General features: G+C 46.0%; 6 protein-coding genes across 11 annotated transcripts; 3 read left to right on the top strand and 3 right to left on the bottom strand.

Moving 5' to 3' along the window:
- Positions 1 to 1,459, bottom strand: nedd8l (NEDD8 ubiquitin like modifier, like). The gene is made up of 4 exons (XM_057058112.1): positions 1,302 to 1,459; positions 618 to 665; positions 453 to 535; positions 1 to 360 (listed from the first exon to the last, which is right to left on the bottom strand). The coding sequence occupies exons 1-4, from the start codon at positions 1,317 to 1,319 to the stop codon at positions 237 to 239; spliced, it is 273 nt and encodes a 90-aa protein (XP_056914092.1). The 5' UTR covers positions 1,320 to 1,459; the 3' UTR covers positions 1 to 236.
- Positions 1,460 to 1,765: 306 nt separating this feature from the next.
- zp3f.2 (zona pellucida glycoprotein 3f, tandem duplicate 2) lies at positions 1,766 to 3,709 on the top strand. The gene is made up of 10 exons (XM_057058101.1): positions 1,766 to 1,924; positions 1,999 to 2,183; positions 2,253 to 2,359; positions 2,431 to 2,522; positions 2,591 to 2,771; positions 2,829 to 2,934; positions 3,008 to 3,096; positions 3,172 to 3,263; positions 3,351 to 3,430; positions 3,501 to 3,709. The coding sequence occupies exons 1-10, from the start codon at positions 1,858 to 1,860 to the stop codon at positions 3,513 to 3,515; spliced, it is 1,014 nt and encodes a 337-aa protein (XP_056914081.1). The 5' UTR covers positions 1,766 to 1,857; the 3' UTR covers positions 3,516 to 3,709.
- Positions 3,710 to 4,470: 761 nt separating this feature from the next.
- LOC130539615 (zona pellucida sperm-binding protein 3-like) lies at positions 4,471 to 6,360 on the top strand. The gene is made up of 9 exons (XM_057058104.1): positions 4,471 to 4,629; positions 4,699 to 4,865; positions 4,937 to 5,040; positions 5,111 to 5,199; positions 5,441 to 5,621; positions 5,692 to 5,797; positions 5,866 to 5,948; positions 6,029 to 6,120; positions 6,183 to 6,360. The coding sequence occupies exons 1-9, from the start codon at positions 4,566 to 4,568 to the stop codon at positions 6,245 to 6,247; spliced, it is 951 nt and encodes a 316-aa protein (XP_056914084.1). The 5' UTR covers positions 4,471 to 4,565; the 3' UTR covers positions 6,248 to 6,360.
- Positions 6,361 to 6,537: 177 nt separating this feature from the next.
- Positions 6,538 to 13,147, top strand: LOC130539616 (RING finger protein 212B-like). 4 transcript variants are annotated; one of them, XM_057058105.1, is made up of 13 exons: positions 6,538 to 6,669; positions 7,225 to 7,348; positions 7,502 to 7,554; positions 7,643 to 7,717; positions 7,819 to 7,925; positions 8,028 to 8,130; positions 8,209 to 8,237; positions 8,313 to 8,353; positions 8,446 to 8,470; positions 8,545 to 8,611; positions 8,822 to 8,873; positions 8,971 to 9,001; positions 12,948 to 13,147. In XM_057058105.1, exons 1-13 carry the CDS (start codon positions 6,538 to 6,540, stop codon positions 13,054 to 13,056), a joined length of 948 nt encoding a protein of 315 aa, XP_056914085.1. In that variant the 3' UTR covers positions 13,057 to 13,147. The 4 variants fall into 4 exon arrangements, with proteins under 4 accessions (XP_056914085.1, XP_056914086.1, XP_056914087.1 ...); XM_057058106.1 differs by lacking the exon at positions 12,948 to 13,147 and adding an exon at positions 9,093 to 9,403; XM_057058107.1 differs by having other exon boundaries at positions 6,599 to 6,683.
- Positions 9,454 to 14,273, bottom strand: homeza (homeobox and leucine zipper encoding a). 3 transcript variants are annotated; one of them, XM_057058095.1, is made up of 2 exons: positions 14,079 to 14,273; positions 9,454 to 12,617 (listed from the first exon to the last, which is right to left on the bottom strand). In XM_057058095.1, exon 2 carries the CDS (start codon positions 12,594 to 12,596, stop codon positions 10,623 to 10,625), a length of 1,974 nt encoding a protein of 657 aa, XP_056914075.1. In that variant the 5' UTR covers positions 12,597 to 12,617; positions 14,079 to 14,273; the 3' UTR covers positions 9,454 to 10,622. The 3 variants fall into 3 exon arrangements, with proteins under 3 accessions (XP_056914075.1, XP_056914074.1, XP_056914076.1); XM_057058094.1 differs by having other exon boundaries at positions 13,816 to 14,272; XM_057058096.1 differs by lacking the exon at positions 14,079 to 14,273 and adding an exon at positions 12,937 to 13,722.
- A 331-nt stretch (positions 14,274 to 14,604) lies between these two features.
- On the bottom strand, positions 14,605 to 17,254 carry dhrs1 (dehydrogenase/reductase (SDR family) member 1). Its single transcript, XM_057058109.1, has 9 exons — positions 17,120 to 17,254; positions 16,497 to 16,645; positions 16,273 to 16,416; positions 16,110 to 16,189; positions 15,815 to 15,947; positions 15,593 to 15,736; positions 15,442 to 15,511; positions 15,270 to 15,350; positions 14,605 to 15,196 (listed from the first exon to the last, which is right to left on the bottom strand). Exons 2-9 carry the CDS (start codon positions 16,638 to 16,640, stop codon positions 15,060 to 15,062), a joined length of 933 nt encoding a protein of 310 aa, XP_056914089.1. The 5' UTR covers positions 16,641 to 16,645; positions 17,120 to 17,254; the 3' UTR covers positions 14,605 to 15,059.
- Between the last annotated feature and the right edge of the window lie 885 nt (positions 17,255 to 18,139).

Here is an 18,139-nt window from a genome sequence, read left to right as displayed (position 1 = left end):
TCAACTTCAGCATTTATTCACAAGCAAAACGACCGCTGGGCTGTGAAGTGCATGGGTGTTTTAACTTAAACGAGGGTCCAGGTCAGGGAGGAAAAATGTCGAATCGATGAAAGCGTCCCTTATTGTGTGTGTGTTGGTTGCTTCGGCCCAGGAACGTAGGTTATCTGTGTTGTGGTTGGACTGTGACGGATGCCGGAAGCATTGGCGCTCAGCTGGCCCCACGTGACGGCAGCGACTCATGACGGGGAGCAGGGACGTAAACTGGACGCCTGGAGGACCGAGCCGCCTCTGAGGGCCAGCACAAGATGAAGCACTGATCCTCCCTGGATCTTGTAGTCTGCGGCGGTCTTCTCATCGTTCCTGGGAGGCACAAGATCAGGAGATCAAATGGAAGTTGGTAAACGGGGCATTGGAGATGCTGCAGAGGAAAACGGCTCATGATTGACACTCACATCTGCTTTCCACTGTAAATGAGTCTTTGTTGTTGAGGGGGGATCCCCTCCTTCTCTTCCACTCGTTCTTTAATCCGCTCCACCTTCATGTACATGAAGACATTTGGATTTAATACTGGGAATCTCGCACATCCCATTGCCATGAGGGTTTAAATCGAATTTCACCTTGTCTGTGGGCTCAATGTCGATCTCGATTTCTTTTCCAGTCAGCGTCTGAAAAACAATGTTATAACAATCATATAAACACCAGATATGGTTTCTGAATATTCACGGTCAGTCCGGCTGCAGAACTTTTACCTGGACAATCTGGGAAAAAGCCAATTCCTTACCTTAACTTTTACTTTAACGGGATGATTTAACAATCTAAACATGACCACCGATGTATTCTTACCTAACATTAAAAAGATTTGTAATATTTATGATCCCACGGTTCTTATTTTGTTATAAAACTTTTCTGCAGATCACCTTTAAGAATATCTTATTTTTCCCCTTTTCGGCCCATTGGATTAACAAATTAATACCACCTACTCAGGAGAGGCTAAATAATGAATTTGGGGATTTTTATCGGCTTTTCCTTCACATCAAATCGGCCTTTGCCATGAACATGACCACAGAACCGGCTGCCCGGTTATAGTTATGTTAGTGAAGCCATCCAACAACCGCTAAAATTGGGATTGACAAGCAGCCTTGTTTTATATCATGTGTCATTTCAAATGGAAATTCAGCGCGTATTTAACTTTAATGTTGCTGCATCCCGGCCAAAAAAAAGGAAATGAACCAAACCGATCAAACCATATGAGCCACATACCCAAGAACAGCATTTAAGAATCGTTAATAAATTAATCTCACCTTTACTTTGATCAGCATATTGCTACTCGGAATATTACAAATTGAACTATTGCGAATTGTTTGGTAGCAAAGGAATCGGCTGAATAACAACCACTTCTTTAGTTGACTCGAATTTACTTCCTGTGTTCACTAGTAAAATGACCGCCTCAAACAAAAGAATGAAGGTTCCGCTTTGATTTGAATTCCATCTGTTTTTATTAAAAAATAGCGACAATTCATGAAAGTAACAAGTAAATGTTACAAGTGTGTGCCCGGACAAACACCATATTATTGCTAAAATTTAAATGTGATACATATTAAAGCTAGCATATTGATAGTAAATTAAATAGATTTTTCTTGCAGAAAGTGTAGTTTTAAAGAATCTTAAATTTTATTGAACACCCCGCAGCATAAATGAAACTGATAGAACGAACAAGTATTGCAGACCCTGATGACAAGGCCTATAGAAGACATTGGCCAACCAATACTGCCCTCACACACATGTTGATCATTCTGTCCTGATTGGTAGCAAGTGTACAAATGGTGTCATTTCGGGTGAGGGTAGAATCATTTCATCATGCCGGTTCAACTCTCCCTCTGTGTGATAATCGCGACTGTTTTTGCCACGGCGGTTGCAAACCCGGGTATCATTTCATTCCGTTTGTAGATGTTTTTTGACCGAACCTGGCTCAAACTCAATCTGGTGCTGTGTTTGCAGACATTAACGTGGTGTGTGAGAGAAACTCGGTGAAGATTACATGGAAGATTGCTCCAGAGTTGCTGCCGTACGCTGCTCGTTTTTTCCTTGGAAACTGCATGGCGTCTACACTAAATGATCTGACTACTGGAGAGGGGGAGCTGTACTTCAGCTACAGCTTTGATGAATGCAAATTTAAAAGACTGGTAATTCCAGGTTAAATGTTCTATTTAGCTACAACATTGCAATGTATTTGGTATTTTCATTTTCCTTAGATAAAAGGGAAGAACGTCCACTATCAAAATCAACTGACTTACAGGCCATATGCAAAATCCAAAAAACCAGCTGCCTACATGTATCCTGTGAACTGTACTTACAAAAGGTAAAGGAAATGCATCAGATTAAATGCAGAGTGGAAACTGGATCAAAACGGGTTTTCCATTGTCATTTCAGAGCTGAGGTGTGGGTTCCTCCTTACCTGAATGCTGGATCGGGGGTTTCCGAAAGTCGAGGCGAGCTGGTCTTCCACATGGCGCTGCTTAATGGTGAGGTGGTGGCATTGGCAAAGTGGTCCCTTAAGGGCAGAGTTCAAGCCTCTCGCACTCTTCGTCAGAGCGTTTAACAGGTGTGGCGAAGACAAATCTCATCCCCGTGGGTTCCTTCATGGCGATATGGGCAGCAGTGGAGCAGAAATCCCATCAGCCATTGCTGTTGCTCATAGAGGATTGTGTGGCAGGTTACACTGCTGAGCTGCAGCTCAACAGCCAAGTTTACCCCATCATCCACAATAAGGGGTAAGACAGGCTGGCGAGAAATTTGTGCACTTTGTTTTTTAAATTGGATTTGTTCAGGTGTATCGCTAAAGAAATGGGCGAGAACGCGGGGTTCTTGCAACGATACCACTCGTCTGCGCTCACCTTCTCCTTGCGGGCGTTCATGCCGCCCTTCGGTAATCAGGTGAGAGGATTAAATGACTCCCCTTCGAGTCAAATTCTCCTATAGCAACTACTGTGTATTTTATGTTTCTCAGGTGTACATTCATTGTAATCTGATTGTCTGGGATCCTGAGGGTCTTGCCGAGGACAAGAAGGCCTGCAACTATATAGAACAAACCAAGAGGTAAATGCCAAGAGTTTTGTTTAAAGTTTCTGTCCTGCACCTTCAGAAACTGATCTCCTATTGTCTTTTCCTCAGCTGGGAACTTCTTGACGACCCTTCCCAGAGTTCCCTCTGTAACTGTTGTCAGTCAACCTGCAAGTCTCGCTCCAAGAGAGGAGTCACCCGGGGTATTCCTCCTCTCCCGCTCGCTTCCCTCATGCTGTTTTTACACTGGTCCCAAAAATAAAATAAAAAATCATTCAATCCTTTTTTAGATTCCCAAAGCTTCAGCCACAAATCTGTGTTGGGACCCCTGATCATCGTGGATCCATCCGAGGCCCCCGACTCTGTGCAGGTCATTGATCAGGTGTAATGTTGCTGTGATTAAGGTGACTGGAACTAATTTGTGACTCTAACATTGACAGGACATCCCAGCCTGAGCTGAGACGCAACGGAACCAGCAGCAGATGGTCTCGGCTCCCAGCTTTGCATGATACTTTGACTTAAGAGGATCCTTGTCCAGATTTGAATCGCTGCACGAATGAACCTGACGAAAATATCTTTTAGTTTGTCTTATTTTTCTCAATTCACCCGACTACAGAAGATGAGTTGCAATAAAGCTCCATTCCAGACACTTTGTGTTATCACTCATTTGTGATGGTGAATATAATAGACCTTGAATAAAAGGCTTATTAAAATTGCTTTTTTTTTTTTAGTACCAGTATATTGAAATTCCTTTTAGGCTGTGAAATATAAAGCAGGTTTAAGTAGCCTTATAGTGTTAACACACATGTTGACACATGGCTTTTTCTGACTTGAAATATGCTGTTTGAACAGTTCAGAGGAGAAACTTTCAAAGGTTTCTGCTTCCCACTAAGTTTAAGTATTCAGTATTTAAATATTTTACTTTTCCAAAATAAGCCTTGAAGTTGACATTTCACTTCTCACTTCTTCACATTTCTCAAACCTATGACCTATTTTGTGAAAATCATGACAGAATGGTGGGGGCTTATTATCCTTATTTAAATATTTCATTAAAAACTTCAGCAAGTAATATTTTTCAGCCCCTTTTTCCCCCGTTAAAACATAATCATCAACAGAATCATGCTGATTGCTGGACACCAACATTTGCAAAATTAACATTAAAACAGGAAAATATGCATTTTCTGGTGAGTTATTGAGAGGGTGAGCAATTTTCTGAATGCTGAATAACCCAAATCAGTAAGTTATACTGTTTAATTTCCTTTTCTTTCAATCATGTAACACAATTGAGGTGCTATGAGCCTTTAAAATATGTTGGATACAGAATCGACAAGAGTCGAGAGCAGATAATTGCCCCAACCCAAAAAGTGTCTATAGTAATCGGGGCTGACGGCTGATGCACCTGAGGATCCCGCTGAGTCTCCTCAGGTGAAAGAGATTGGCTGATTATTTGCCTCCTTCTTGGAATAAAAGCCACTTCCAGGGTTTGTTCTGAGTGTTCAGTCGTGATGGCTTCCTTTTGGCAACGTGTGCGTCTTCTGGGCCTGGCAATTACGGCATTGGTGCATGCAGGTAAAGAAGGCAGCCTATTATCATCATATTCTATTTAGGGTTAGAAACTTGAGTGTTTTTGTGTTGCAGACATGAAACTGGACTGCGAGCCTGGTTTTGTGACCCTGGTGTGGACAGATAGCAGAGCCCTGGCAGACACGTCACTCTTCCGTCTGGGTAGCTGTCCTCCCACCAGCTTCTCCCCCCGGGAGGCTGTTTTCAGGGTGGATGTCAATGACTGTGACTTCAGCAGAATGGTGGGTAAAGACTGTAATGGCAGAACTGGTGGCGAGGGGGAATGCTGCTGATTGCCATGTGTCTCTTGTAGGTTACTGGTGATGTCATGGTCTACTCCAATGAGCTTGTTTACACGCCGTTGGGTCAATCCAATGTGATGCCTTTCAGTCGCCCTGTTGCCTGCACATACCAGAGGTGGGTGCTTGATCCCCTAGTGTGAACCTTAAATGAGTCAGTCTTGGATGTGCTGTCTTATTTTATACAGGCCCAAAGACTGGTTCCCTAGGATTTATGACCCTGTGTTTGATACATTTGGTCAAGCGGATTTGGTCTTCCATATAGGAATTGCAAATGGTGAGTGCAATTACTTCACAGTTGTGGTTATTTTCCTGCTTGAAAGGCAATAATTGAGCAAGTAATGACTGTAAATGGTAAGATGTGTACCATGTAGGGCTTTGAACAATGGTCCCTGATAGGACTGCCCAACTTTAAAATGTGCATTGTTGCAGAAGAAACTTTTGCATTTGGAAGTGGTTTCCACCCTCCCATGTTGAAAGTGAATGAACCTCCAGCCAGTTTGTGTCTCCACCCATAGATGACTTTTCTGGCCCTGCTGAATCTACCACCTTCCCCCTGGGCTCTCTGATTCCCATCATGGCAACTGTGGAGCAGCACAACCATCAGCCCTTGTTGCTGCTCCTTGACGAGTGTGTAGCGGCGGCCACTCCAGACCTGCTGTCTGACGACAACGCGTACGCCATCATCACCAATAAGGGGTATGCGTGACTCCATCGGTAAGTGTGCTCTTTAAGGTGTTGACTCTAAAACCTCTCTTGCACCACCCAGTTGTCTTGTGGACAGCAAAGTATCGCGTTCCAGATTTGAACCCAGGAGGAGATCATCTGAGATTCTGTTGTCACTTCAAGCCTTTAAATTTGGTCTTGAAGATGAGGTAAACTGGCTACAACCTTGGGTTGTATTGGGTGCAGGTTTGATTCCTCAATTTCTTGCATGTTTCAGGTGTATATCCACTGCACACTTGTGGCAGCAGATCCAAATGGGCTGGACAACACCAAAAAGGCGTGTCACTATGAACAGCATAGGTAAACTATCAATGTAGACACTCTGCTGACCGTCTCAACAGTGTAGGCTGAATCGAAATGACCTTTCTCCCTTTGATCAGTTGGCAGATGCTGGACAATCCTGCCTATAGCAGCCTTTGTGACTGCTGTGACTCCACCTGCAGGTCCCGGAATACGAGGAGTATAGCAACAGGTATGAGTAGCATGCACCCCAAGTCTGACTACTGTGCTAAACCTGCATTTTTATTGTTGTAGGGAATCGCAGGATGGCACAGAAGGCAGTTGTGGGACCCCTGATGATCACAGATGTGACTTCCTGAAGTGCTCAAGCTTCCAGCAGGAGTGCAACCAGAATGGATTTTATTTTTCCAGCTTCTAAAAGTTTGTCTGTACAACTGGAATTCATCAGGCCATTAAAAGTGTCCAAATTGAATGCTTCTGTACTTTTGACGTCAAGTCTTTCTTGCCCTTTTGGGAACTGGCTGTCTGAATGTGACTTTTAGAAATGACTTCAAATTGGTCACCAGGTCGAGGGTAAATGCTCTAATATCGTTAATTAAACGATCTGGCTAGCTTTAAAAACGGGTCGGTATCACTTCCTGGTGTATTGATGTTGGGCGGGTTTGAGACAAACGAACCAATCAGGATGAGCGTTGCTGCATCACTCGGCCAATCACGGTGGTCGTTTCGGACTAGGCGGGATAACGATGCAAATTCTTTAAAGAGGGAAGAAATCGCACAGGTACCGTTAAACAGGTGAATATGGAATATTAAGAAGGGAATTTTTAGCCCAACATGGTCTCAACCAGTCCATAAATTGACTGTAGAAAACGATTTCTTCTGTTTTGAGCTAGCTCAAGTTTAAAACTTGACGCCATCTAGAGTTTACACGATCCCAACGCAATTGAATAATTTTGGTGTCTTCAGATTAGCCAACATCGGTCATTGAGTGCATGAAAATCCCATTTACTATATTTTGAGTCGCATTGTTAATGTGTATTTTCTAATTTTTAAAGTATTTCGGGTGCTGTGAGGTTAAATAAGTCGACATTTTGTTGGGTCAAAGACAGCTGCTACTTCTGAACATTTCACTAAAAACCGTTTTTAAAAGGTTCATAAGATGCTATCCTAAAGATGTGATAAGCCTTTCAGGTGTTATGTGACTGCTGCGAAAACAGGACAGAAATTCCACAAGGACATCTGATTTTTGGACATTACCCACAATATTTCACACACCAAAGCAGATTTATGTGGGATTTGGGGACGCCGAGAGAGTTGTTTATGGTCTTGTTTGCAGATTCGGAAACCCACAGAATTAAAAATGGACTGGTTCCACTGTAATCAGTGCTTCACGAGAAGGGGGTCAAAATTTGCCGTGGCCAGCTGTGGACACATCCACTGTGAAGCGTGCATTAAGTCCGGTAAAGCAAAAGAACACCGTGATAAGCAAATGTTGAAGTCAATTCCTAAAATTCTACCCGTGTAAAGCTAAATGGAATTAAAGCAACAAAACAAAGCTACTCAATTAACTTTACTTGCATAAGTCGCTATTGCGTAAATGTGTTTTCCCACAGAACAGTGCGCCATTTGTGGATCTAGCTGCAGCTATTTGGCCATCACAGACGAGGTTGGTTGTTCAGATAAGGCCTCGACACTCGGGCATAACAAAAGGAAGACCTGGAAGACACCCAGCTCCACTAATGTTTGGCTTTCAGATGAAACCTCAGGAAAAGGCGTTTTTCACCGACCCCATGAAGCTCATCCAGTCACGGATGGAGCAAATTTCAAAGGTTTGTTCCCCCCAAGATGCCCTGTATAAAACTGTCCCGGCATCAGAGTCAGTTGATGAATTTTCAGCCAAGGTCAATGTGACCTCCTCTTTGTTCCACAGATCGCTTGTTTCCAGAGGACGCAGATGGAGAGAGTCATAGGCCACCTCAAGGCGAAGTCTGGGGAGCTGCAAAGACACCTGCATGAAGTCACTGAAAAAATTTACAGGTGATTGTACCATTCAAATGTACGTTACTAATTATTTTTATGCTCGATTGCGAGAATATTCAGACCCCAATGCCACTTTTGGAACCCTTTTTTTTTTGCCAGCCAAGTGTCTGAGCTCAGTAGAGAGAATGCTGATCTGAAAAAGCAGCTGTCGGAGCTGAAGCGGCAGACCGCTGAACTGAAAAAACCGCTTTCGCAGAGGAGGGTACGTCTTTAAACAGCACCCACTCTTCCAAATCTGCTCACATTCTGTCTAATTTAGCACACGCACTTTGCACCACAGGTTTCTCCAGGGCACTTTCAGAGAGATGGGTTTGTTAAAATATATATTCCAATATTAATGGTGTCGTTTTTAATGGTGGAATAACATTTACTAATCGTTTATAGCACTCAAAGGATATCCCTCCCTGTGGCCGTCGCCTCCCCAGGTACGTCCAGCGAGTTAAATCCAGCCATTGCAGCTGATAGTATTCGTGTTGGCGAGCTGTATTTTTAGTGCCTGCTTGTTTTCTGTTGACAGTTACGCCTCACTCACGGCCCATGAGGTAAGGCCAAGCTGGTTTCATGCTGTATTTGGAAGTGGATCTCGCGCGAGCTCATGGGTGTTTTCTGCCCTCAGTCACTTTGGCTCGGCAGAGGTGCAGGGCTGGGCCAGGGACCGAGGCCCAAGGCTGACCTCCTTCAGAGTGAGTCGCACCAACACGCTGTCCCTTGTTGGGACCCTTATTAAGATGTCGTTTGACTCCGCCGGGGCTCGTTCTGTTCCATGTCTGCCCCCTCAAAATGCTCCTTTACAGCTCAATAATTGCAAAGCCGTAGATCGAATAATCACTACAAACTCTGGGACATCAGAAGTGTCATTTGGGTTGAACTTGAGCCTCTTTTGTGTCTCTCAGACTCCCGGATCAGTGACCTCCATCTCCAGCCGCAGCTCCTTTCACGAAGGCAGTAAGCGTGGTTGTAAATGCAGGAGGCCTAAATAACAACAGGGTACCTTAAAATGGACTCATAATTACTAAACTCGTTTTATTTTTATTTTAAAAAGGAACACCCATCCCCTTCAGCACGCCCGCAAGGTAAGAAAAGCTCTCTGAACACGTCCCGACTGCGGCTCCACATTCCTCCGTTTAGTCGGCTCTCAAATGGGTCCGCTTCTGTCGTCCCCAGAACACTGCAGCAGACTCCCAATGTCTCCCAGTTCCAGTTTGTCCGTGGATTATCCACACAATCACCCAGACGTGAATGAACACCCCCCCCTCCCGACTCTCGGGGACGTTTCTGTCAGTGAAGTTCGTCTCCATAAATGTGCGTTAGTTGGCTCTAACTGGGCGACGCGACCGAATTATCGCTGTGTTATTTCACCGGCTCTGCACGCGTCGGTTAATTTCTCTTGCCGGGAATTCGCGTTCACGATTTATTAACACGGAGGTGTCGGAAGATTAATTTGTGGAGTTAAAAATAAATGTATCCAGAGTAAATGGGAGGGAGTCACTGCAGCAGACACAAAAACGTCACCATCACACGGCTATAAAGGCAAATCCTTTACTGGTTTCCAGTGACACAGTTGTGCAAATGGGTACAGAAACAAAAAAAAACATCTGCAGAGGAAGACGGTAACTTTTTTTTCCTAATAGCATGACACTTGCATTAATGTTCCATAACTAATAGAATGAATATAAACACAATAATGGTCACATTCTAAATTTTGTCCAAAAATAGCTACAAACTAAATTCTGACTAATTTAAAAGACCACATCCGCCTTATAAATTACCTAAGATGCACGCCAGACTCTGGCGTTGCAGCGTGTGGGTTGTGCCATTATAAAATTATCCTTTTTTTTCTTTGGATTTAAAAACCTATGCAAGACGGTGACCCCCCGTGAGTCGCCCCAACAGGCGGCCATCAAAATAGACCCTCTATCCATTAAGACAAAACAAAATGTAAAAATACTGACCAGTGAATTGAAATTAATCTCAAATCAAACATCTACATTTAAGTTAGCCTTTACTGGGGGGAAAAAAAGAGAGCAATTTTAATGTAAATACAAGAGCAGATAAAGTAGTGACTCTAGTAACAGTATCCAAAAGGAAACGTGACTCAAACTGACGGATAAAATTAGAAATATCGGCATTAAATGATACCACGACGACGCTCAGTCAGGAGCTTGTCAGCTGTGAAAGGACCGGACTGAATTAAATGGACATGAACTCCAAAGTGCAAGATATCGGGTGTGTACGTCCAGTGTGCTTTACATGATGAGGACTACGGAGGAATGGTGACACGCACAGACAGATTTATCAACATAGACACCTTTCTGAGGGGGGGTTATAGATCTGCTATCATCGGGTACCAAAAAAATAAAACCTGCTTAAATTATACTGCTACAGGAGCATACTAAAAATTCTGGTAGTAGTGATATTTAAATAAAAACGAGCTCAAAAATAAAGCAACCCAGTGTACAAGTTACTGTCCTATTTACAGCAACACAGGCAGCACAATTATAATTCAAGTCCAAATATATTAGGATAAGCATGGAAATGCAGCATATACAGAATATATATTTAAAAAAAACAACCACAAACCTCAATTTGGGCTTGTACTGGGAAGACTGGGTGTTACAAACCTGCTTTAAAGCAATTCAAACCATCTGCTCCACCGACAGTTTGGGAAATGTTCATAAGTCCGCTTCCGGCGACTCAATCGGCTACGGTTTCTTCTTTCGTCTGCACGCTTTCCCGCGCCGCGAACCAATCCCGCACTTGCTGGTAGCTCATCTTGGACTTCTTGCATAGAGCATCGAGGTCTTTTTCCTGCAGTAAGCCGGTGGAATGGTAATACATCACCAGCGGCTGCATGTCGGGGGAATCCGAGCGCGTCGGGGTGGCCTGAGCTTTCCGCTTGCGGCTCCCGGCGGCCCGAGCGGACGTCCCGGGGACGCTCCCGTTGCTGAAACCCCCGCTGCTTTGTTCCGCAGCGAGAGCCAGGAACTGGTCGCGGATGCCTTTCACCCAGCGCAGCTGGCCGTTTTTCACGGCGTACCGCGTGTCCCCGAACCACTGGATGATGTCGGCGCGGGGCAACCCGGTGAGCTTGACAAGCTCGGTGTAGTCTTCGCTTTTGGGCCACTGGCAGCGCAGAAAGTGCTGCTTCAACACGTCCAACTGCTCCTTGGTCTTTCGAGGCCGCCCAGCGGGGGTGAGGATGTGGGGTGTGGCCGAGGAAGCCCCCGAGTGGCGCGAGGGAGTGTCTGAGGGATTGGCTTTGGCTGAGTGGGCTGACTTCTTTGATGTGCCGACGCTCTTTGAAACCAGTTTATTGGGTGAGGCGGCCGGCGGTGGGCTGACGGAGGGGGGAGGGCTGGGGGAGGACTTTAACGTGTCCGGTGATTCCTGTGGAACATCCGGCTCTGCCTTGCAGGTCAGTTGGAGGGGTTCGTCGTTTTGCTCCTCTTCCTTCAAACTGTCGCCGTCGTTGGAGAGGTCCTCCACGCTCTCGTAGCTGTCGGCGTCCAGGACCCGTTCCCCGAACGCTTCCAGGCTGTTGGACAAAAAGGCCTGAAAAAAATGGGAATTCTTGATCCCATTGCTACGGGCTCCCTCGGGGGCCTTCGCCCCATTTACATGGCGATTCTTTTGTGTCGTGAGCGACAGAGGTTGAAGTTGTTGATCTTGTTTGCTGGCAACAGCGGTGTGCTGAGAGTAGTTCTGGGCTGCCGCCAGACTCCCTCGGCCGACCCGGAGCTGGTACCGGCTGTCGCTAAACCATTTTCGAATGTCGTTGCGGGTGAGTCCAGTTTCTTCCTGCAAACGTCTGAGCTCCGTCTCTGCAGGCCAGTTCTCTCTCAGGAAGCTCTTCCTCAGGGCAGCCAGCTGGGCTTTGGACTTTTTGTAGCGCCCGTGACGGTGCTGTTGCGAGGAGAGGTCAAGGGTGATGTCGGCCGCCGTGCTCACGGGCGTTTCTACTGGGGGGCGGTAGAAATACGAGTCCTGAGGAGGCGGGAGCGTTGAACTGAAACACGGGGTAATTGGCTTGGCCGGTTTATAAGAATCCGGCGACTCGCAATGCATTTTCTTCTTCGGGGGCGTGACGCTGGGGAACGTATCCTCGACTTCGTTAATGTCCTTATCATCAATCACCAATTCCACATAACTGCCGTTGTTGCTGGCCACCTCCTCCTTTGTTTCGGGGTCATCGTCCTGAAGCTCGGGCACCGCCAGCTTCCGCCGCGTCTCCTCTATCTCCTCCGAGGACCAGCTGATGCCGTATTTTATCCTCTGCACCATGAACCACACCTTGACTTTGTCCAAAGGCAAGGCGCACACCCGGGCGAGGGTGCTGACCTCGCGCGACGACGGGTACGGAAACAAGTTAAACGCTTGGACGAGCTCGGGAATTGAGTCGAGGTCGCGCGTCTGATCCGACTGAGTCCAAACCAGTTTGAGTCCCTCCGACACTAAAGGCAGGCACACGACAGAGTTGTGGTTGGTGGTGAAACTGGCCGCACCGCTGCCGTTGGCCTCACTCGAGCTGCCCGAGTGGCACAGATTCTTGGACGAGCCTTTGAGTTCAAGCTTTCCTTTGCGTTCCCTCTTTGGGACTCGCCCTTCCAAATACTCCTTCATGCCCATGAAGATTCCGTGCCTCCCGTTATGTTCCCCGTAGGTCGCCATCTAGGACAACAAAACTGCCGCCTGGAAAAGAAAACAAGAGGCGTCAGGCAGCCGTTGACGTTTCCAGCGCAGGCAAACATTTTTACAGATTAGGGAAGAACTTTCTCTTCGCATTTATTCGCAGACTCAATTATCTGACAGCTGTTCCCCCTTCCCCCCACTTCGCACTCCTGCCTCTGAACTCTCAATGAAACTAGTCGTATACTTCGTCCAGACTGGTATCCCCTCCCCCCAGAGCGTGGTGACTGACTTTTGTTTTGTGCGAGCGGTGGCGGGGGGCTGCTCGTAAAAGGGAGGGTGCACGGGGATCTATGAAATCCATCACAGGCTGTTTTCTCACCCCTTTTCTAGCCCGTCTTTGTTCACTTCCCCAAGTCCTCGATCCACGGACATAAGGGCTGCCTCTCGACGGAGGGAAGAAGAGGACCTTAAAGGAGCCCTAGCCGTAAACAAACACTAGATCCAACAAGTATTTCTTAATCGAAATCTGCACCGTGGTCGGTGGGTTAAGGACGTGGCGACAAAAGTTACCACGACTTGAGCCGCATTCAATAAATCTGTGCAGAGCTGCTCCTTTTAATAGAAGTTGCTTTAAATACACCTCATCAAGAAAACTAATTCCATTATTGATACAGGCCTCTCGGCAACAGGTGTTCAGTTCAATCACATTGAAAAGTTTATTTGGCTATTATTCAGTCCTTGGCCAGGGTTTGATGAAGGATCCGCTGCGGTTATCGAGATTGCTCAGACGATCTCATTATAGAATCAGGTGAATTTAACCACTATTTTAAGACTGTATCCAATTAAAACCCACCATGCAATAAATTGCTAATCCGAGAACCAGGAGAAACGTTGCGCATTTAGTTTGCACATTAGGCCATGACCCAAGTGGAGGGTCGCCCGAGACCATGCAAAACTCGATCTTAGATCACCCGAATAATGAGCAAAGGTTCGCCAAATATCCCATATTAGTCATCGGTGACGCAGCCGAGCCCACGGGTATGAGATCATGTGGCCGTCTCACCGGGGCTCTTATTTCCGACTTTTATCGGCTTTGTTTTGGTTTAACCCCCCCAAAAAAGCTGTAAAAGTTGCCCGCTGTGCCAGAGCCAGAACCAGCCCGGCGCCTCTCTTATGGCGTACTAACTAAAAGGCTTTGCGCCGCACAGGCGCACTCCGCCGCCAGACACGCTTCAGCGAAACATAAAAATAAACTTACCAAAAAAAAAAACGCCACAGCAGCCGTTTTATCCCCGAATGTGCGAATGTCCGGACGACAACAAAAGGAGCGCGGAGTTTCCCCTCTTCCCCTCCGCCTTTTATGGCCGAAGTTTAGAGGAAGCCCGGGCGAACAATACCGTCCGTCTGTCTAGTTGACCCTTGTCTTATTTATCAAGCACCTCGACGGATTACGGTCGGGATACAAAGATGCGGGGCGACCAAGTTTGTCGCCGTTCTACTGAGTTGATTCGTCGGCCGAACCTCGCCGTGGATGGCTCAAACGCACTCGATCCGTGGAATTCGCGTCAGGATTCGGGTCGCCGTTAGTCGGTCCATCCGTTGTTGCTTTTGTTCTTTAACTGTGAAGTGTTTTCCCTGTCCGGCCAGATCGAGGCGAGGCGGAGTTGAGGACCAGGAAGCCCACAAGGCCCAACTGACTCCTCCATGGTGACGGCAGGGTGGGCGTGTCGCGCTAGGAGAGCAGACCCGCTATTGGACGGCGGAGGTGTCAGTTCGAGGTCTCCGCTCTGATTGGTTAAAACACATGACGTCAACCACCCACTGGTCCCTCCCCCGTCCAATGGCTCAATCTGATAGGTTTATCGAGGATTCGCCAATTTGTTATGGTTAATTAAACAATTTAGTTAGTTAGTTTAGGGTTTATTTTTAATGGAAGACATTTATTAGTATAATTGTGCAAAGCCGTTAGAAAGTCTAGAGTGATGATTAAAATGGGCAATAAAAGTGATGGTTAAAATGGGCAATAAAATAAGTATACAAATGCAGGTTCTCTGTTGCACAAAGTTTAATTTAAATCACTGAAAGTCTATCCCAAGTTTTTCAACATTTTATCACCGATTGCGTTAATTTAATACATTCTGAGAATATCACATTTGGGTTCAAAAACAATCCAAGAGGCATTTTATTTCCATTTGTTGGAGCTGTAGCTGTGCTGTTTACATGTTTCATACAAAAGTGCTAAATAATGTAGGAAAGAATACAAAAAAACATGCAGTTTCATACTTCAATACGTGTTTGTTTATTAAGTTCTTCTACAGCCTACATTAATGAATCATACAAAAATATGCAAGAGGCCCCTTCATTTAAAAAAATGTAATGTTTACCACCAAACCGATATTTACAGTATGGAATTATTCTTACACCACCAAAGATGACCACCACCGCTATGACACCCACAGGGCCATCTGAAATTAAGGCCACGTGGCTGAGACACGTGCTGGTCTAGAATCGGCTGTTTGCCAGGGTCAGTACGAAGCGCGGCAGGCGTATGAAAGAAGGGACCAACGGCGCCAGCCAGGAGAGGTACGACGACTGACTCAAGAGGAATTTAACCGATGTGTAATCGGGTACATCCCGTCCTGGGGAAGAAAAATGATAATGTCTTTGTAAACAGCAGCCAGTAATAGTAATAATCTCACTAGAAGCTCTTACCATCCGTGTCTTTTATGCCGTAACGTCTTGCCAGATCACAGGTCATGAGTATTTTCCCAGTAAGTGACATCATGTTTTTATCTTGTGAGGGGGGATTGAACTCGTGTCATTGGAATCTCGCAGGTTTTCCTGATAAACTGAGTTTCCTACATCACATTCAGCGTGCACATACCTTTCGCCAGACCGACGATGCACTTCCCACTCACTTCTGTGGTTTCTGCGTTCACAAAAATGTTCCGCATCTGAGAGAAAGACAAACCCAGAGGCTGAGGATTCTGAAACGGCTCAATCGGATCGGGCCCTGCCGCCAGTGTTAAGTGCACCTTGAATTTCCCAGACTCCACGACGTTTTTCTCCAAGATCATATCAGACACCATCTCAGTCTTCACCGCTCCCGGCCACAGGCTGATGGTGGTCACTCCATGTCTCTTCAGCTCAACGGCCATGTCTGCTGCGAGCCTGTCACACTGGTTACAAACCGCCAACATTTAACCACATCGGGTTTTAACCCAGACCGGAACAACAAAGAATCCAGAACAACCTACAGCGGCTTTTCCGACACCGTATGCGACATTGAAGAGGTACCGAAGTCCGCCCATAGATGAAATCATGACTATTAAACCCCGACCTTGTGGAACCATCAGCCGCGCAGCATGAACGGAGAAGAAATAGTGCCCCCTGTAGCACAAATAAGGTACACAAGTCAGGTTCTATTCAAACAAGGAGGGTGTGGAAACAAGTCGTAGTAGTTTGGCGGCAGGTTTCAAAGTCCTACACGACCACACCCATCAAGTGATGAGCGACGTCTCCGTTCCGCAGGTTGCTGACGGCGACTCGTACCTGAGGCCGGCGTCGTTGATCGAGTCCCAAATGGACGGCTCGGTCTCCCAGAACTTTTTTCCCATGTTGTCAAAGATATCCTGTAACAACATTTCACCCGGAAGGTTTTTGTGTTATTTGAAGAATGTGATATGGCAGGTGCCGATCCCTGGTGGTGCGCTACCTGAACACCAGCATAGGCGTTGTTCACCAGCATGTCCAGCCGGCCTTTCTGCTCACGTTTAATCTGCCCAAACAGCTCCTCGATGTCGTTCAGTTTTGTAGAGTCGCAGATGACCGGCACGCATTTTCCACCCCTCTCCTGTACCTGTAACCACAACGGGCGAATCCCATTTCCTCTGAAATTACTCAATTATGGAAATAACTTTTCAAGCTGACGATGTCTACCTCAGCGGCGGTCTGTTTCAGAGTCTTCTCTTGTCGCCCTGTGATGTAGACGGTGGCTCCGGCCTCGGAGAGTTGGAGAGCAATTCCTTTGCCAATACCCCTGGAAGCACCTGTTACCAAACACACCCAACCAGACAAGGCCATTTCCTCTGGAGGAGGAAACAATACAGCAGTGTTTTTACCCTGGGTGGCTGTGATGTAAACATCAAAACATCAACCAAAAGTGTCAAACCTACATGTTGCACCAACAAAAAAAAAGCCATTGTGCACTGAATTAGCTTCTTTTTTATTTTTCCTGCACATTCCATGCAGTTGAGGTTATCCAGCCTCAGGCTTCAAAGTGACGTCATCAGTGAGCTCGTTATCGAGAATGTGACCTTCGACTGAATTTTATAACTTAGTGGAAAAACACACATACACATAATGACTCGTCGAAGTTACCGAAAGGTGGATTTTCATCAACAAATGCTATAAAACACTGCACGAAGTCAGCACGACTACACATTCTTTCTTAAACGGTGAAGTCAAAATCAATGCGGGACTTTATTAAGACAATGATTCCCCGCACGTTTTAAACTGCATAGAACCTATATAATTCCCTCAGTTACGTGGGGGGGGGCTACCTTGTTTAGGAAGAGTTGAATCCAGAGATGAAGGAGGGTGGGTCGACGTCGTGAAGCAGCTCTGTGCACACTCTTGTCTGCAACGTGAGTCTCTCTTCAGCTCTGTCCATCTTTTGACCCAGTCCGCGAGGCCCCGCCCACATCGCCTCTGATTGGCTGGGCGTGCTGTGACGTAACCACCTATTATAAAACTGGTTAGTGGCACGTCGCACATATGCAGTGACCTATAGACATGAGTACTTGTGCACAGAGTGCGGAGACAGGAATCTATCGGTGAAAGGTTTTTAGAATGCGCACCCGTGTTTGAGTGTTGGCTCACACGGGTGGAGGGGCGTCAGACTGGACCCTTGGTGTTTCCGTTACTGTGTAAAGCGTCTATTAGACATTGCTACTTGTTCACATGTTTAACTGGAAGGGAGGAAGGCGGTAAGATCACCTCCTGTATTGCGCTTTTGGTCACCCTCATGGAAAGCGAAATTGAATTTGAACCTTGGCCGAGTTCAGGGTTCCCGATCAGGGTCTTTGCCAGGCTTCCCCACACGGTGGCGCTGTGGCTCGGTCAAAAATAAAGGCCCATTTGTTCCCAGCTGATGACGGAGTGAAAATGATGAATTTCTTCACTAATATCTCAGCAACTGCACTACAAGACATGTCTGCATTCTGGGAAACACGACTTTCAATAGCAAATCTTCATAAGTTTATCATTTATGAATCCATAACTGAGATTCTGGGATTGATAAATGCAGCAATGCAAGGTTGGACAGGCAATAAACAGAAACATTTATTTCCCCCATGTAATAACTATCTTGGTTTTCTTAATAAAAAAAATAAAGACCACAGAAAATCAACTGATTACTTTTATTTTCTGCTGTTTCTGCTGTTTTTGATTTTTGGCAAACGACAGCGTAAAAAAAAAAAAAAAAAAACCATCCTGACGGGAAACGCTGATAAAACAACGTGGAAAGAAGCTCAAATATCATTAGGAAACAACAAAATAAATAATCTCTTCCAATAAATGTT

This window comes from Takifugu flavidus, chromosome 15 (assembly GCF_003711565.1).
Source record: "Takifugu flavidus isolate HTHZ2018 chromosome 15, ASM371156v2, whole genome shotgun sequence".
Classification (NCBI taxonomy): Eukaryota; Metazoa; Chordata; class Actinopteri; order Tetraodontiformes; family Tetraodontidae; genus Takifugu; species Takifugu flavidus.
This window is presented reverse-complemented; position numbering and strand designations above follow the sequence as displayed.